The sequence below is a fragment of the Alligator mississippiensis genome, chromosome 9 (genome assembly GCF_030867095.1).
Source record: "Alligator mississippiensis isolate rAllMis1 chromosome 9, rAllMis1, whole genome shotgun sequence".
Taxonomy (NCBI): Eukaryota; Metazoa; Chordata; order Crocodylia; family Alligatoridae; genus Alligator; species Alligator mississippiensis.
The window spans coordinates 28,396,075-28,415,752 of NC_081832.1; the positions used below are offsets into that span (position 1 = coordinate 28,396,075).

At 43.9% G+C, this 19,678-nt stretch overlaps 1 protein-coding gene across 4 annotated transcripts in view; it reads right to left on the minus strand.

The window, feature by feature from the left end:
- The window catches only part of TOX2 (TOX high mobility group box family member 2), a 397,444-nt gene that overhangs the window by 52,675 nt on the left and 325,091 nt on the right, over positions 1 to 19,678 (minus strand). For all 4 annotated transcript variants that reach the window (XM_059733260.1, XM_059733261.1, XM_019490298.2 and 1 more), the window contains one exon: positions 15,520 to 15,747. In XM_059733260.1, the coding sequence (XP_059589243.1) occupies positions 15,520 to 15,747 (228 nt within the window). The remainder of the gene's footprint in view (positions 1 to 15,519; positions 15,748 to 19,678) is intronic.

A 19,678-nucleotide genomic window follows, 5' to 3' on the forward strand; every position in this document is an offset into this window, starting at 1 on the left:
TTGAATTGGGCAAGGAATTGACCCATTAACTTTAATAGGAATCATGTGGCTAAAACACCGCTCTTCATTTTGAAAATGCAGGTCTTAAATGTGAATAGCAGGTCCGATAAGAACTACTTCAAAACCCTCTGTGCAAATGGAGCTTTGAAGCAGTATTTATGACCTTTTAAAATTTTAATTTAAATATTGACAGAACCATGTTACTTTCTAATTAAATCACATTTCCTCCAGGGGATTTTAATTTCAAAGTCATTTATCAGATTTAAAGATCCTCAAAATATTTTGCATGTTTTCTGTATAACCTGCCATGCCTGCTGATTTATTTTTCTTATGCAAAGCAGGAGGATTCATTAGTCATTAAGGGAGTGGGTGGGTGGTGAAGGGGGAAGCAAATATGGTTAGTGAATATGAAAAAAAATCAGAGCTGTAAGAAGCATATGTTGGAGTTGTAATCTTGACACCTCTGTGTCTCAGCAAAGCAGCTAGTAATTGTACCATAATGAAATGTTCTTGTTTGATAACCAGTTAATTAGTAGAGACAATTATTCCAAACCCTACTGACGCCCACGGAACTGCTCTGTAGCGCACACACACAATGACAGGAATAGCTGTTATCAGTAACCTTTGAATCCCAGCCTGGCTGCCTGAAAAGAAACAGTTTCCTGTTCCAGCAGAGGAATGAAAAAGAACCAAAACTCTCAAAAGGAAGGAAGGAAGGAAGGAGACTTTTTAGACCTGTATTATAAAAATATTGAAAAAAAAGTAAAAGTGCAAGTGTGTGGCTCTCCCAAGGGCTAAGCATGAAACACTAGTCAGTAACAAAAAGAATAAGAATTCTTGGTATGCGTGATATGTTTTATCAGACCAAATAGATATTTTGGGGAAAATAAATAAATACATACATATATATTTAATTGCCAGCTTTCAGGCACAGGAACAAAGCACCCTTCATCAGGCATAGGAGAAAATATTGTAAAATGATTTTACCACACCTTCCACTCTCCTATGAAATATGAACCTTCATTTCTACCTAAGATAACTTTTACAATCTTTTCTCCTATGCCTGATGAAGGGTGCTGGTGCCTGAAAGCCTGCAATTAAAGAATTTGTTTTTGCAAAAATCTAGTTGGTCTAATAAAAGATATCACCTCTACCATGAGTTCTGATTCCTTTTGCCTCTAGAGCAATATGGCTACAACCTGGATACCTGTCAGTAACAAAAACATTCATATCACCTGAGATTGAAACCCTCTTTCCTTCAACAACCTTCACAGGGTTATACTTTTAGGAATAGCTGTCCATTTTCTATCTGGCAGAGTGCCCTGTTGATGGCTCAGGAGAAGGCAAAATGGTCTGCATGTTGTTGCAAGGTGAAGTGCCCAAACTCAAATGAAATGCACACCCTTACCAAGAAACCAAAGTTAAAGGACGTTGTTGGAGCTGGCCCCTGTGAGGCCAGCTCTTGGCTGAGTGAAAGTTGCCCACCCCACAGATGCACTTGCTGCTCTGGAGGACCATCTTCCCATGTGATAAGCCCTCCTCAACAGTAGCTGACTAGACAGATCCACCCATTGCTGCCTATTTCTCCAGATAGGGACAGGGATGAGGGTGGTGGGTCTGGTACCCTGCTGTCCCTCCTCAGGCCCAGCAGGAACCATGGTGGGATCATACTTCATCGTTCTGTCTGGGAAGGCACTGTACACGTGGACAGTCAAAGTGCATCGTGCCCAGGTCTTCACTGCCCCCCTTGACATGACTTGGAGGAGATGCCTAGTGGCAGCAACACTAGAGCAAGACCACTGGCCTGGACCACCCTGTACAAGCTATTCAATACCAAGAGAACTGGTGACCACCAGTGGTGACTGCTGCACAGCAATCACCAGTGGTGACTGCTGGCCACAGATACCTTTGTCAACTAGTGAGCTGCTGCTGGGAAAGGTTAATCATGTATGAAGGTGGTCCTTCAGAGCAGCAAGTGCATCTGGGGTGGAGGGGCAGCTTTTACTTCAGCCAAGAGGCACGTTAGTCAAAAGCTAGCCTCGCAGGGGCCGGCTCCAACACCATTTAACTCTTAATTATTAAAACTCAGTGATGTCAGTGACCTCCCCTTTTTGGAAGGATAAAGTGAAGGAGACTCTTCTATGCCTTCCTGGACTCCCCCCCAGTCATGCTATGCTTCCCTCAGCACTCTGTTTGGTGTGCTGGACTTGGGACTTCTCTGAGACTATGTACATTCTCTCTATCCTGTATTAGGTGGCTGAGAGGAAGGAAGGAAAATGTTTTACACCTTGGAGTTTGGCTTCATTTTACCACAACTACCACCAAGCCTGATTGCTTTTACCTAGTCAATCTAGATCTCTCTTTCTGGAAGTCACCTTTTAAAAAAAAATCAAATATGTTACTTTTCAAAAAGGAGCATTTATGCAATCTAATGAACCCCAAATCTCAAAAATGTAATTAAAATGGCTGGATTTAATTTGAAGATTAATTTGGGGCCAGTACTCTTCAACATCTTCATTAATAATTTGGATTCAGACATCAGGTGTGGACTAGCAAAGTTCTCAGACAACACTAAAATATGGGGGAAAGTGTTCACACTGGGATTCACATAGGCTGGGGATACAGGCCAACCTACAGGATACTCTTGAAAGGTGGGCAAACCAAAACCTGATGGCATTCAATGTACAGAAGTGCAGGGTGCTCCACCTTGAGAGGAAAAGCCAGCATCATACTTATAGGCTCGGCAGCGTTTCGCTCTCTAGCACCATGACCGAAAGAGACTTGGGCGTCTTGATTGACCACAAGATGAACATGAACCACCAATGCAATGTCATGGCTGGGAAACCAAACCAAACACTGGCTGCATCGACCGATGCATCTCTCGAGAAACCAGGGACATCATGCTCCTGCTCTATTTGGTCTTAGTGAGGCTGCAGCTGGAGTACTGTGCCCAGTTTTTGGTCCCCCATTTCAGGAGGTCTTGCAAGCACCTACTCTGGATTCATTCAAAAGGTGTTTGGATGTCTATCTTGCTGGGATCGTTTGACCGCAGCAGACTTCCTGCCTATGGCAGGGGGTCTGGACTTGATGATTTCACAAGGTCCCTTCCAGTCCCTAATGTCTATGAAGTAGCTGATGCATCTGGTTGAAGAAGCAGATGTATTGGATTGGATGGGTAATCTATTATATTCTTCTGAGTAATTTCGTCCTTGGGTGATTTATCCATTTATCTGCTTCTTGGCCTCTTGAAGGCTCAGATCAAATGTAAGCTCTGATCAATTCCCATGTACTGGGAGCATCATGTGTGCATTTTGCCGGGAGTACTATATGTAGCCGCTTGGCATAGTGACTGTGTTTCTTTCTAGGTGTAAAACAGCCATAGTGAGATATATTTCACTTAGTCATTTGTGCAATCCAATGAACCCCAAATCTCAAAAATGTAATAAAAACGGCTGGATTTAATTTGATTTTGCATTAAAACTCTGACAAATGGTGAGTTTCATAACAGGAAACCCTACGTTAGTCCAGGTCCATTTGTTGAGTTTGCTTTTGATGATCCTGGTGTGAATTTCAAATGCTTAGTGAGATACCAAACCTACAATGCTCCTATGTTCCCAGGTTCCATAATGAAATTCATATACATCTAAGTTATTTATCTACAGGATGATCTAATATTTTCTGGTCTTTTCCTTTTCTGATGTACCCCTATCACTAGGTCCCTAAAAGAGAGCCATTTGGATTTTATTCCCTAGAACCAGACATGACCTTTGGGAATATCAAGGAGAGAATGCAGTTAGGGAAGAAAAAGGCTAAGAGAATGTGAGAGCAAAGAGACTATCCTTACCTATTCCTATACATGACAAAGCAGGCTGTCACCTGTGAAAGTTTATGCCAAATTTACTTTCTGGGAACAGCAACACCTGCTCAATGGCAAATAAATGGCTACAACACTGATGTTGCAGTCTATATAATCATTAGTAAACCAAATGACAAAGGATTAACCCTCTGTATGCTGTCAGAGGTACTGGCCAAAGGGTGGCATTTCATTTCAATTTGTAGAAATGCCACATATAATAAACACTATTGATCAGCCAGCTATATGACAGTATTACATTTTGTCTGCCTGGGAGACTTGCACATGGCTACCCTCTCTGGTTAGACAGACTGGATACATTATTTTGTAATCCTAGCTGAAAGGTACAGGCACATAATATTCACAGCTCATTCTTTACTGGTGCAGAGATAGTGAATAGGTTGATTGACTACTGTGCATACTTCTAAATTCAAGACAAAACTGGGGCAAATTGGCCAATACGTTTGTGGTACCCAATGTAAAATGGTCAGCCTTGGCAGTGGGAGTTGATACTGCAATAATTAGTCTCTAAGGTACCACCATGCCTTACCATCTGTCTTAACTTAGGTAAGATTTCAGTGTTTCATAGTAGTTTCATAGTAGCTAGGGTCAGGAGGGACCTAAACAGATCATCTAGCCTGACCCCCTGCCACAGGAAGGAATGAATGCTGGGTTCACAAGACCCCAGACAGGTGATCATTCAACCTCCTCTTGAATTTGCCCAAGGTAGGGGCGAGGACCACTTCCCTGGGAAGTTGGTTCCAGATTTTGGCCACCCTAACTGTAAAATATTGCCTTCTGATCTCTAACCTAAACCTATTCTCCATCACCGTATTACCATTGTTCCTTGTCACCCCAGGTGGTGCTGGGGAGAAAAGGGCTCTGCCTATTTGCTGTTGATCCCCCCTGATGAGCTTGTAGGCAGCCACCAGGTCCCCCCTCAGCCTCCTCTTGCTGAGGCTGAACAGGTTCAGGTCCCTCAGTCTCTCCTCATAGGGCCTGTCCTGCTGCCCTCTCACCAAGCGAATGGCCCTCCTCTGAACCCTCTCCAGGCTGGCCACATCCCTTTTGAAGTGTGGCGCTCAGTACTGGACGCAGTACTCCAACTGCATCCTGACCAAAGTCACATAGAGGGGGAGTATCACTTCTCTGGACTGGCCTGAGATGCACCTTTGGATGCATGACAAGGTATGGTTGGCTTTGCTGGCTGCGGTCTGGCATTGGCGGCTCATGTTCATCTTGGAGTCAATAATGACTCCAAGATCCCGTTCTGCCTCTGTGCTTTCAAGAAGGGAACTCCCCAGCCTGTATGTATGCTGTGGATTCCTTCTCCCAAGGTGCAGCACCCTGCATTTGTCTACATTGAACCCCATCCTATTCTCGTCTGCCTATTCTCGTGTTGATGAGAACACTTCTAGATTTATCAACCTAATATCACCTCTCAGCTTTTGGACAGTCAGATATTGTTACCTGCCAACTGCCAACTATAGGTCAGTTAGTCTCACCTTGGTCCTTGGGAAGACCTTTGAGAAAATTATCAAGGAACACATCTGTGGGGGCCCAGCATGGGAGGTAATGCCCAGAGGCAACCAACACGGGTTCGCTGCGGGCAGATCCTGCCTAACTAACCTTGTTTCCTTTTATGACCAGGTCACAAAGTCCTTGGATGCGGGCACTGAGGTGGATGTCATCTATCTGGACTTCAAGAAGTCATTTGAAACTGTTTTTCACTCCATTCTCATAAAAAAACTAGGTGACTGAGGCTTTGATGCCTACACAGTCAGATGGGTGGCAAATTGGCTTGATGGTCGAACCCAGAGAGCAGTGGTGGATGTGTTGTTTTTGACCTGGAAGGATGTGGGCAGTGGAGTTCCTCAGGGCTCAGTTCTCGGGCTTGTGCTATTCAACATCTTTATCAGTGACTTGGAGGTAGGCATGGAAAGCATGCTGTCCAAATTCGCTGATGAGAATATCTAAATTCACTGATGACACAAAGATGTGGGGAGAAGTGGGCACACTGGAGGGGAGGGACAGAATCTAACTAGATCTAGACAGGTTACAGAGGTGGACAGATGAGAATAGAATGGAATTCAACGCAGACAAGTACAAGGTGCTGCATCTAGGGAGAAGGAACCTGCAACATACCTATAGGCTGGGGAACACCCTTCTCAACAACACAGTGGCTGAAAGGGATGTTGGAGTCATTGTTGACTCCAGGATGGACATGAGCTCCCAGTGCAAGGAAGAAGTCAATAAAGCTAACTGCACCTTGTTGTGCATCTACAGAAGTATCACAGGCAGGTCCAGGGAGGTGATCCTTCCCCTCTATGCGGTGCCGGTCAGGCCGCAGTTGGTGTACTATGTCCAGTTCTGGGTGCCACACTTCAGGAGGGATGTGGCTAACCTTGACAGGGTCCAGAGGAGGGCCACTCGCATGGTAATGGGGCAGCAGGACAGGCCCTACAAAGATAGACTAAAGTGCCTGAATCTATTAAGCCTCCACAAGAGAAGACTGAGAGGGGATCTGGTGGCTGTCTATAAACTCACCAGAGGGGACCAACGGAAAATAGGTGAGGCTCTGTTCCCCCAGGCACCACCTGGGATAACAAGGAATAATGGCCACATATTGATTGAGAGCAGGTTCAGGCTTGATATCAGGAGGCATTAGTTTATGGTTAGGGCTGCCAGGCTCTGAAATGGGCTTCCAAGGGAGGTGGTGCTCTCCCCTATCTTGGGGGTCTTCAAGAGGAGATTGGATAGACATCTGGCTGGGGAATTATGATCCTAGCACTTGTTCCTGCCCAGGGCAGGGGGTTGGACTTGATGATCTGTTCAGGTCCCTTCCAACCCTAGAAACTATGAAACTATGCTGTCAGGTAGAGACTACTTATACAAAGCTGAGGAACAGGAGAAAGTGATGATCATTTGGGATCTTCCACCCTTATTCCTCCTTTTGAATATGAATAAAATACCACTGAAAGAAGGCTAAATCTAGCCCTAGTTTACGCCTGATACCTCATTGCCCACAGCAGAGTTGCACTGGGAGTGAGGAAGGGTAGAATGTGAGCTACAGTTTTAATTTGGCAGTGCCTCTGAGAAAACTCCACAGACATGGAGTGGAGTGGGGGAGGTGGTGCATGGCTGGATGCGGAGCAGTGGCAGTGCAGGGTGGTGGGTGGTGGTGGCAGCAGCCACATACGAGCTCCCCCTCCCTGCATCTGGCGAGCTGGGTGCTTGTTCTCCCTTTCCACCCTGGGAGGTGGTGGTGTGTGGTGGTAAGTGGCAGCGCTCCGTCCCTGCCTGCCTGCCTGCCTGCGCGTACCCCCTAGGGCCTTCCCAAATACCCCTGACAACCTCTGCATTAGAGCCACAGTACCAGAGCAGCAGTGAACAGATGGAATAGTTACATTGTTTCAAATAACATGAGCTCTCCAGCAGCAAGTCTTCCCTTAAAAACAAGTGTTATGTCTGTCTGTGAACTGTCTGTTCTAAGGCACCATCTTCTCTGCTGAATTAATAGAGCTCATTTCAAGCTAGTTTTTGAACCTGCTACAGTTAGTGTCAAAATCAGCCTACTTGTTTAAATCTCTGTGTTTAACATTATGAACACTAGTATATATCCATTTATTAAAAAAATTACATTGAGGCAAACATTGTGTGAACCTAATATAGGGAGCTGGGAGCTAAAGGCAGATTATTACAGACAGGTACCCTTTCAATGATAATAGATGAATTAGCATTTCTGGTTTTTAGTAATATATATGCTATCTCTACAGGAACAGCTGCTAAACTATTTGAAAAGTTCAAAGAGTGTGTATTTATTTTTTTAGTGTCACATTCTTCAGATTCCCATGTAAGCTGTTTAGGAAGGACCATGCCAGTTGTTGAAAAATGAAGATTATAATTTCTTGCAAATGCAGTGGTGGAGATATTTAAAGTTGCCATTGTTGTTGTTGTTCTTATTATTACTATTGCTAGCATGTGGCAAGTACAATGTTGGAAGGGGTTAAGGTGGGGAAGGAAACTGTGCAACTTGCTGAACAGGTGTCCTTGAGCACTACTCAAGGATAGGGAGATTACTAATCCTGTATTCCATAGCATGATCAAATCACCAAGCAACAGATATAAATAAAAAAGGCAGGAAATGAGGAATTTAGATACAAGTGTGTCAGAGGGAAAATGAAGATTCATTGTGAAGAGGCTGGGAAAAGAAGAATGAACAATATGACAAAAGCACAAGTGATAAACCAGAAAAAAGGAAAGAGAGAAAAAAGAGGGGAAAAAAACCTTTTATGAAATACATGCCTCTGACAGCAGCATCCAAATCAAAGATGTTCCTTGATTATATGTTTTCTGCATAATGCATTCTGCTTCCTATTCTGTGTTTGATTTTCAGCTACTGCATGGAGGAAAAACATATTTGAAAGAGGATGCGAGCAACCTTTATTTTGCTTATTTTATCAGCAGGAGAAAGCAAATTTACTTTCTGGGAGCAAGCAACACCTGCTCAATGGCAAATAAACGGCTACAACATTGATGTTGCAGACTATAAAATCATTAGTAAACCAAATGACAGGAGATTAACTCTCTGTATGCTGTCAGAGGTACCTGTCAAAGGATGGAATCTCATTTCAATTTATAGAAATGCCACATATAATAAACACTATTGATCAGCCAGCTATATGACAGTATTAGATTCTGTCTGCCTGGGAGACTGCCTGGGAGACTGGCACTTGGCTACTCTCTCTGGTTAGACAGACTGGATATATTATTTTGTAATCCTAGCTGAAAGATACAGGCATATAATATTCATGGACCATTCTTCACTGGTGCAGAGATAGTGAATAGGTTAATTGACTACTGTGCATACTTCTAAATTCAAGACAAAACTGCGGCAGATTGGCCAATGTTAGCGGTACCCAATGTAAAATGGTCAGCCTTGGCAGGGGGAGTTGATACTGCAATAGCCATACTCAAACATTAATGGACTTATCAGCCAACATGCTTTAAACCTGTTCCCTTGCTGTTCCCCTCCTGTCCTCATTCTGAGCATTCTTGGGAAGTGTTTCCACCAAGCCAGGTAGGAAATAAGAAATATTATTGTAAGAAGAACTCACATCTTCTCTGCACCTTACTTCCCCCATCTATTAAAGGAATATATAAGAATCATTATGTATCTGTTTACCAAGAAGTGTTTGAGTAAATATATTAATGTTTGAATCATGCTTCGAGATCATGAAGTACTAAACAATGGCGCAGTACCAGCCCATACTGCTCTGTGCCAGCAGTGCACAGTTATTTTTAACTGCTATATCACCATAGCAATGCGCTATACTGAGGGAGAGCGTTGCTACGGCGATATAGCAGCAATGTCACAGTTTTTGGAACATACCGTCATGTGTAGAAATGCCCTTTATGTTCTGACTCAGTGGTTCATAAACTTCTGAGACCCAAGGCACCCCTTGTTAGACTCAAGATACCCCTGGGAAAATGTCAGCTCTCAGCTTTCACTCATTTCTTGACTGGAAAAATAATACAGTAATTCTTTCATTGCAAAGAACTCAGAAAAATGAAAATGCTTTTGACACTATGAATTGTGTGGCGGTTCATGACACACTTAAAAAGATCTCTTAGCACCTGAGTGCTTTGGCATCATGGCTGAGAATCTTTATTCTAAACATTAGTCAGTATTTGCATATATTAAAGAAGTTTGCTTCTATAACATAATTTTTTTATCCGCCTTAGCATTGGCTGGGAATACTGGCACCATGGCCAGGAGAAAGAAAGCTAAATATGAACTAAAGCCATAACCCAGCCTTGCCCTTCAAGAGTTAACATGTCCCAGCTCACAAACCACCAGTGTCAGTCTCTGTGTCAAAGTAAATATTGTCCCCACTGCCAAGGCTAGAGGTGGAGAAGGTAACTGTGTCTAGGAGAAATGTGTACAGATGGAGACAAAACTAGGAAGTTAATATTTAAGTATTCAGACAAGGAACAAATGACTTAATTATATCAATTAGATAGAGAAATCAAGCCATTTAAAAGCATGTAAAGAAACAGCAAGCACTGCTCCTATCTTGTAAAAGAAAAAACAGGAGAATTAGCAGTGAAAATAAATGGTTGAGTTTGATCTGTTTTGTTACTCAGAGCTGAGTAACCTTGCTAAGTTTGCACCTTGCTAAGTCAGGGGTCATACCAGTGTTTCCATTATACAAACCAAATTTTCAAGCTTGCTGAGATGAAACTAGGTCACCTGCCTATAGAATTTTCTTAATATTTTAACAAGATTAAGAAAAAAGGAGGTAGTTTGGGTTGCAGTTATATGGCAGGAATAAAGGCAGAGCAAATGTCTGTTTCAGAAGCCTAAGCTGGGTTTCTTCTGTGCTTCTGTTATTGAGAGGTGACTTGGCTTTGTATAGTGAATTGTGCAAATATCTGGCCACAGAGATGAGAGTGAAGCAGGTGTAGGCTGGATGAACCAATGTTACATAGATTCTCCTGTTCCTCCCTGCCATGGGATGCTGCACAGACTCCTAGCCACTAGGCAAGAGGAACCTTTGCAATGTTGTGCCATCACTGATCATTGGTCTGATAGTCCTTTCCCTTGGCCTCCTGCATTATTAGCATTTCACAAGCGACCGTAGCCTATTAAATTCCATAAAGTGTCCTAAATAGCATGATGTCACAGGATGATTTACTTTGAGATTCAGTCATGAGCTAGAGAGGAAAGAAAAGTTTTAACTGAATATTTAGGAATAGAAGCTCAGGAGATGAGAGGGAAAGAGAGATTTCCAGAGGCAAGGTGCAGCCTAAGCAGATAGCCCAAGCAGCCCAAGCAGAAGGGAAAGTGGGAGGGAAGGGAAGGTGCAGCTCAAGCAGCCTAAACAGATAGCATGGAAGAGGAAGACAGAGAGGAATCCAGACTAGAAAAGTGTTCTGTGGGCTATATTCTTTTTCTGGCTAAACTTTTGCAAGTCAGGAGTAACTCTGGAATTCCTTCTCTCCTACATCCTGGCACCTGAGATCAAATCAGGGTAGGCCCCCCTGAGATCAAATCAGAGGCCAGCAGGTAGGACGCTGATTGGTAGGAGGTCAGGTATCATAAAGCTATAGGTGGATCTGAAATTTGCAAAAGCCATTCTGAATTTCTTTTATGGGGAGGTAGGGCAAAGGTGACAGTCATGATAAGAACAATACAATTTCTGGTCCCAGAGACCATCTTTAGAAAACACAGGAACTGCCAGACCTGACCAGACAAATGTATCTACATCAGTGTGTCCAGTATTTCACCTCCAACAGTAACTAGATGTAGATGAATCAGAAGAAGTTCTACTTGCAATAGACATTTGTGGGAAGATCAGCCAGAGTAAGTTTCTTTCTGACTCCATTATTGGGAATTGGCTCATATCCTGAAGCAAGATGGTTTATATTTTTCCAAAATGAGGAAGTGTTTGTTTAAAAAAATTACCATAGTAGTGTGCCCCAAGATGTTCTTTTAATCCATCTTCTGTGGATTAAAAGAATCCCGTGCGCAGATGGTGCTCATGCACTCCCGGGAGGACTCTGGAACACCCCTACAGCCCTTCTGGGGGTAGGCCCTCAATCTACACACGGGATGACAGGAGCTGGGTGCTGCTGCCTGGGACTGGTGGCAGCACCCATCTTCCTGGCACTGGTCCCAGCTGGCAGCACCCAGCTCCTCTCATCCGGTAGGCAGATTGGGGGCTCACCTGCACCCCCGGGAGGGCTGCGGGGGCTGTGCCAGAGTCCTCCCGGGGGTGTGTTCCCCCGATCTGCCTACCAGATAATAGACCAGCACTGGGCACAGCCCACACCCAGCACTGGGAAGATCAGTGCTGCCACTGGCCCCAGGCAGCAGCACGTGGCTCCTGTCATCCTGCGCAAAGATAGGGGGCATGCACCCCTGGGAGGACTCTGGCACAGCCCTTGCAGCCCTCCAAGGGATGCGGGCAAGCCCCTGATCTGAGTGCCAGATGAGAGAAGCCAGGTGCTGCTGGCTGAGACCTGCACTGAAGCCAGTAAGCCTGGCTTTGAGTTCCCTTGTTTCATTTTGAAGCTGTTTCAAAGGCTTTTGTTTCATTTTGATTTCACTGTTTCAAGTTCAAAATGCATCAAAGCAGCTTCAAAACGAAACGCTGGGTGAAATTTTGCATGGCCCTACTCGATAGCAACCAGCTATAAAGTTAGTACACCTTTTCAAGACCTAACTTTATAGCTTGTTGAAGCTTTTTATGGCATGACAGGTACTTTGCACGGCTAGCTGGTATAAAAATAAGTGTACAGTTAATCAGTTATGTGTGTGATACCTGCAACATATAGAAGCAGCCTGAGTTTCTGAAATAAATCATGTGCCTTGTAATGAAGTAGGAACATAGCTTCCTAGACTCACCAGACTTCAGAGAGCAGCATTTTAGAAAGACAAGATTCATAGTCAAGATTACGGCAGGATTAAATACTTAGTCAGATGCAAGTTCAAGGTTAGGTCAAACCCAGCAATGTTCAGGAGATGTTGTTGATCATGAGAGACAGTTAAGATGTGTGAGGACAAAGAACCCAAGATCAAATCAAATAGATTCCAGGTTGTTTAGCTTTGAAAGCAAAGTAGAAGCGACTTTTATGCAACAGCCAAACCAGAGATCTGGAAAAGGGCAGTTTTTACTTTGGGGGAGTACTTCCGTCTTTGGATTTTTGGGGAATAGGAAGCTATAGCATAGCAGCAGAGAGAGAAATGAGGCAACAATAACAGCAAGGGATCACATGTGTTAGAAAGTAATTTGCAAGAGTACATTCAATAAAACAGCTGTTAAGCCCACTGTAAATAATAACCAAAGTATTGACTCAACTTCGAAACAACTTGTCACACTACTTGTAGTCTCACCAAATCTTGTGGCACTCTGCATCAGAAGCATTCAGTGATGGGGGCGAGGGCTGTGCCACTGAGTTACATCAAAAGAGCCTGTCTTTTCTATTAAAAGAGCCTGTGAATATTGGTATATTATATTTTGATATTTGCACATGTTAATGATTTCCTTCAGAACTACAGAGAACAAAATACATCAGGGGATGACAAATAGGAATGGTATGAAAAAGAGTATGGAAGTATCCGGCAGCCTTATAAACACTACTCATCTGAAGTCAAACATCCTTGCAGTTCAGCAAAATGGCTTTTATCCCCATTTTATATATATAATTTATATCTGACACAAAGCAAAATGAGACATAAAACTACTCCCCAGCATGTGTCAGTTTTACATTAGTTTTGTTCTATCTGCTGCACCTTTCCTAAAAGTTACTGCTAAGAATCCTTTCAGTGAGTTCTCAGTGACAGGTGGATCAGGCCCTAAGTTGTTGGCCAGTGTTTAAAGCAAGAGTCCATGCTTTGGGGCAGAATTGTGAATTTCTGTAAATGTGAACTATGAAACACACAGGAGAATACCAGATCTCTCTTTGACTGATAATGAGAAACCCCTACCGGACTGGAGCTCTACCCGACTGGAAGGGGCAGGGCTTAGGCAGTATATAAGCCTAGGGCCTGAGTCAAGTCAGGCAGTTTGGCCCAGTAAGCTTCACAGTGAAGAGCTCCTTGTCTGGAAGGCAGCAGAGGGATACCTGGCTCACTTCTGTGCTGCCCTGGGGACTACCTGTAAGAGGCTGGTGCCTTACAGAAGAATAAACTTAGGGTAAGGGGAAGCCTTACTGCAAGGCCACGAACTACTATTGATGTGTGCACCTAGAATAGGCTAAATGTATGTTATAGTCAGTACGCTTATTCCTTTGTTACAGTTTAAACTGGTGGTTGGGACTATCAGGGGTTGGCAGAGATCCCAATAGCGCCTGAGGGCATGCAGATGTCCCAAGCCTGCCACGTGCTAGAGGCCCAGGACATGGTGTGGCCTTTAGCTCAAAAACAGGTTGCAGCCAAGAGAAAGAGGGTAGCTTAGCTCAGGCGGAAGCCACGCAGAGCCAGGGGACCCAGGCACACAGACCCAAAATAGGTTCAGCACCCAGAGCAGGGTGGAGATAGGGCCCAAACCAAGTCAAAACAGGCTCATTGCCCAAAGCAGGGCTGAAACAGCTCATTACTCAAACCAGTACTGAAACATGGCTAGGGGGCCCAGGCAGAGCTGAAGCAGGCTCACCACTTGGGTAGAATGGAGATAGGGCCAGGGGTGCCCAGAACTAAAATAATCAAGACAAGAGCTGGTGCCCCAAAGCCAGGTCCAGCACAGTAGGCCTGGGTTAGAAGGCCCAGCTATACAAATGGGTTAAGGCCAAGAAGGCTGGGGCCCTGACAAGAGAGTGATGGTACAGTAACATCTGTGAGGCATAGGCATGGCTGCATGGGAGGTTGGAGGCCATGAATAGCCCTTAAGGCTACAAGTGCCCTGTGTGGTATCAACAGGTCAGGCAGGCCCACTAAGCCCAAGAGGGGCACAGCTGAGACCCGTGGGGAATGGGAGAGACCTGCTGACTGCCAGGAGGACTGGGGCTTGCTCTATGACCCTTAGGCAGCCTCCCTTTTGATCATCCAAAGGATACATGAAGGTGTAGCAGGTGAGCAAGAAGGGGCAGATACCCTAAAGCTGGAGCAGGACAGGGGTTGCGTGATCACCAGACGGTGTCACAGCCACCCCTAGAACCTGAATCTTACTACAACTTGCTTCAAGTAGCAATGGGTGTTAGGGTGGCAATATCTGGATCTTGGGGAACACTGGATTTGCAGCTGAATAAAAGGCCTAGCAGAGCTGCTGACCACAAGGCAGAATGATATATTAAAAGTATACTGCAAGACACTTAGGCAAACAGATTTTGCTTATGAATGCTTATGCTAAGCCAGCCATTTGCTTATGATAAGTAACTATCTTAACTGTGTCAACCATTTTTAAATGAGTCTGTGTGAGTCTGTGTGCTGTGAATGAGGTGAAGTCTCATGTAGAAGATGGTACAACCGAGAACTGAAAAACAGATTGGAATGTGAAAAACAACATGTAACTGGTAACAGAATCCAAGACGAACATATGAAAAAAGGGTAAATGGTGACTGGTGAAGAAGTTTCCAGGTTTTGGTCAAAGTCCACCCATTGACCAAAGAAGTAAGTTCATGGCCTTGGACATGAGCTCATGGCAAAAAGGCATGTAAATGAATAAAATGCATAGGCAATTCCATGCTAATGAAGCAAACAGTAAACAGAGGTAGAGCTTGAGATGGGAGGAGAAATGGGTGGAACAGAAGGAGGGGTGAATCTTAATGAGCATAGACCAAGGTGTATAAAATGTGGAAAGAACCATTGTTCATGGCGCTCCTCAGTTTGTTGTTTTTTTGGGAGCTAGTCCAAAGCTGTCTCCATTTTGAATAAAGCTGCTGCGAGCAATGTATGTTGGTGTTTTCTCCCTGCTTGGTCTGGCTGATGAGTAACAGGACCCATGAGGAATTGGATCGTCGTTTCCCTAGTCGTTGGGGTCTAACAATGGGCACTTATATAAACACACTCAAAATAGCCTCTGTTTCTGTGCATGCACTTTTAGGTGCCTATATTCCTTACTATACTTCTAAAATGCTCTGCAATTCTATAGCCCTCTATATTGTTTTAACAGGGGAAAAAAAACCCAATTCAACAGCTTCAATAAATCGGGTCAGAAACTCACTTGCTTTTGTTCTTCTCCCAAACTGTCCCACATTGATGCAACAATTTTTGATACATCTCCAAAGGTAGCATTGGGGTTTTGCCCTTTGATAGCCGCTTGTGTGTCTCTGAAAAACAGGGCATAAGCTGACACAGGTTTCTGTGGCTCATTTGGGTCCTTCTTTTTCTTCTTCTTTTGGCTTTTGGGCTTTTTGCCCAGGTCTGCTGATGGTCTCTTCTCTCCAGTAACCTGTAAAACCAAGAGCTACCTGTTAATGATTTGTTCACTTCCACTGAGGTTAAAGATTCTAGTAAAATTTGTATGGGGAAAACAAGGAGGCAGGAAGGCAATACAAGGAGAGTTCTTACCACAGACACACAGTAGCATAACTGGGGTAAAGCAAGTGGGCACCAGTCCTAGGTCCTGACTTAGAGGGGGCACCGGTATGGCCACCTCCCCCAAACAGTTTTTGCCACAGCAGGCACAGCATAGCCATAGGAGCTGGGCAGATACAGCTCCATGCCCAAAAATATATCTTGCGGGGTAAATGGGTGCAGTGACCCATAAGAGGCAGAGCCCTGCCCCAGGGAATGTGGGTTGAACAGAACATCAGGAGCAGTCCCCTGGGGAGCCCATGCTGCTGCCTATGCTTCAACAGCAGCAGCCTGACCCATGCTGCTATGGCAGCAGCAGTAGCAACTGCCACTCAAAGGAGGTGAGCCCTGGCAAATAAGACTCCTCTCCCTCTCCTCTCCTTCCCTCCACCCCCAACTCTCCACTTGTCAGCATAATTCACACCCATCCTCCACCCCAGGTGCTGAAAGACTGCAGACAAAGGATCACACCTGATGATACCCTCTGAATCCATTCTCACTTCTATACAAATGCCTTGTAATTCAAAGGGGTGAGGAACAAATCTAACTGCTTAGGGCCAGGCCTACTGAATTCTTCCTTCTCACTGCCTCCCTAACCTTCCAAGGCATCTTATTCCCTGCCTATGGCATCTACTGCTATCCCAGTCCTGCCTCCCACAGAACTCTGTCCTGTTACTGCTGTCCTGCACTGTGACTTTCCATGCGTATTCCTGTCTCCAGGTTATCAGTTCTATACAGAATGAACAAACCTGGAATGGAAGACTGTTTTCTATCTGCCTCACACTTGATGTCTTACCAGCACTTCTCTATGTCTTCTCTACCCATTGCTGCTCCTATTGTTGCTGCTCCAAAGATATTAATCAGGTTAGTTAAACATGACCTCTCTTGGGATATCCTGTGGAGTTTTAGTGCTCAGTCATCTCTACCTGGTTTCCCACTGCATGCTTGATCAGTCATTCAGGAACATCTCCTAGTCATTCAGGAGCATTCCCTAGACTTCCTGGTCTGAGTTTTCCACAGCTCTTTCACTGATCTCTTTTGAATAGGAGGGCCTCTCAGACTGGCTTCTCACTCATTTTCCACTCTGCTTCACTCTAGCTGTGCCTCAAGTCCTGTATTTTGTATCTATCCCAACTACCTGAACTGTGAGACGCAGCCTTGGAAAATTCATTACTTTCAATCATAGTGCTGCAATCCTCCCTCTTCATATTAGTTTCATGAGCTCCTCATTGTTGCTCCAGCAGTGCATTTTCTTCTGTGGGGTCATATTTATTTTCTCCTGTGAACATCAAGACTGAAATGGTAGTCTGCTACAACCTACCTGCTACCCACTTCTTTTACACAACTTTCCATTAAACATGTCCCAGGTGTTTTTTCACTTGCTTTTGCTAATTTCCTCATATTCCTTCCTAACTCTTCCCATTCTTTATTTGTTTTGCTTCCCTGTAGTTTTTAGTCAGTAGCACACACCCCATTTTTTTCTTCAAAATGTGCTTCTGTATTGTTAATTCCCTTGATTGATTGATTCATTCAGTCTTATATTGTTTTCTCAACCAGCTCTAATCCTGATTTCAAGCCTAATAAAGTTATCATTCCTCTTTACAAGTTCTTCCCTACCTTTCATCATCCTATGTTTTGTGTGGGTGTTTCTTCATACAGTAGAAACCTTGCCCAGCACCAGTCAGGCAAGGGAACCACATGCACTTGTAGAGCACAGAGAAAATAAGCACACATGATCATTGTGCTTTTTCAGAGACATTTGACATTTGAAAGGCAACTGTGCCTCACCCCTGTTGATGCAGACCATGCAAATTGCATGAACATGTGCAGACAGGTACGCACACCAGCAGGAAAATTTCACCTCTGGGGTATTCACAAAGCAAACTGTGACACAAGTTTAGGAAAATACTCAGTGATCAACTTAATGAGATACCAGTTTTTTCCTTAAACAAATACATACAGCTGCTTGAATGCCATGGGCTTTAGGAATGCTATAAATACTGAGGTAACATAAATTGATTTTTCTGTAACACCTAGGAAGATTTCAAGGGAGATCCCTACAGCATGGGTCTAGCCCCAGAATTCATGTTCTCCACAAATGCCCACTGAATCTGGTGGGAATTTAGAATGTATAAAATGCACTGGATCAGTGCTGCTTTCAATTCATCTGGGATTATCTTGGCTCATGGGATCAACTGTTTTGGGTAGGCCATTCTGTGGGACATTGGACTATAACTGGGTGGGTCTTTTGTGGGGGTCTAGACTCAAGATATAGACATAAAAACAACTGACTGCAAGGTGAAAAGTGGCAAGGATTATTATGTACCAACTGCTCCACAAAAACTGTCATTTACTCAATATAGGTAAATAGAAGTTAAGCCAGAGAGCCTCAACCCTCAGTGACAGAGGCTTTTACTTACCATAGAAGAAGAGCAGTTACCAAGAAGCCGCTGCACTGCAGTAAAGCCATGGCCCCTTCTTACCCCATGGAACACTATTTACATGCCCATACCCTCTGCTTACACAGAGGTTGAATCTTTTGCTCCCTTTTAGTTTGTGCCACTGACCAACTTTTTCTGACGATAGGGTTAGACTTCAGATTGCATTAATACCCCTTGCTGAACCTTGCAACCCATATTGCTTAACTGTGACTGCTTTTTTGAGACTGTTCTGTACTTGTACCCCTAGGCCTTCCATAATTACAAGATAGTGTCTGACATCTGTGATAGCTGATAAACAGAACATATAGTCACCCTTGAAAGTAGGGGAATATTATTATCTCCATCTTTTAGAAGGAAAAATGGAGAGACAGAGAGATTGACTTGTCCAAAGGTAACAGCTAAGCCAGGAAAATAACAGGATAACTGTCTGCCAGTCCCATATTCTAGCTTCTGGAAACATTTTCCCTGAACCAAAAAGATAGTGAGTCTTCGTGCTTATGAAGCCCCTGCCATTCACAGGCTACTAAGCAATTATATTAAAGAGTTACCACTTGATCAGGAAGATTTGTTTTAAACATTTAAAATAGACACAGACCTGAATATGAATTCATTAAGCATAAAATGTAATGAACCATGACTGACTGTCTGGCTAAAGAAGGTCCTTGTTATGATGGTTTTGCTGATTTGATTGCAATGCTAAGAAACTGTAGAGTTTTTAAGAGGATTCATTTTAGCTGGCACAGTTCTAGTCATGGGGACTAAAGGGCAGTAGTACTAATGTTCTCTGTTCATCAGCTCTTGACTGGTCATTAAGTCCTATTTCAGTGTAGTGAGATTTGTCAAATGGACAGTTGCCCATTAGCAAATGAGCAAGGAGACTAAAAAAATTGCACTTAATTTAAAATTGCCAAACAGACTTGAATTGGAGTCCCTAGAGGTGAAAGGCCACCTAATTAGTTGGAAAAAAAACATAAGAAGGGTTCTCCCTACTGGTGAGTGTTTCAGCTAATTTTAATCTTATTTGATCTTTTGCACAAATCAGGATGGGAGGGGGAGGGAGCAACCACCCTGCAGTTATTATATTCATTCCCCTTCCCCACCCTCCACCTGTCTATCACCCATTGACTACCTCAATTTACATTTTCACTGACTGGCTTTCTCACATGCATGCTGGCTTCTGGCTTCTTTACTATTCCATCCAGGAAGAGCATAGACCAACTGCAGATGGTTCCTCAGCCTGACAAAGGGTATTGGTACCCAAAAGCTTGCAAAGAAGAATTTTTCCAACTATTTGAGTTGGTCTAATAAAAGATATTGGATTTACCCAAAGGACCTTGTCTGCCTATGCCCTTAGACCAACATGGC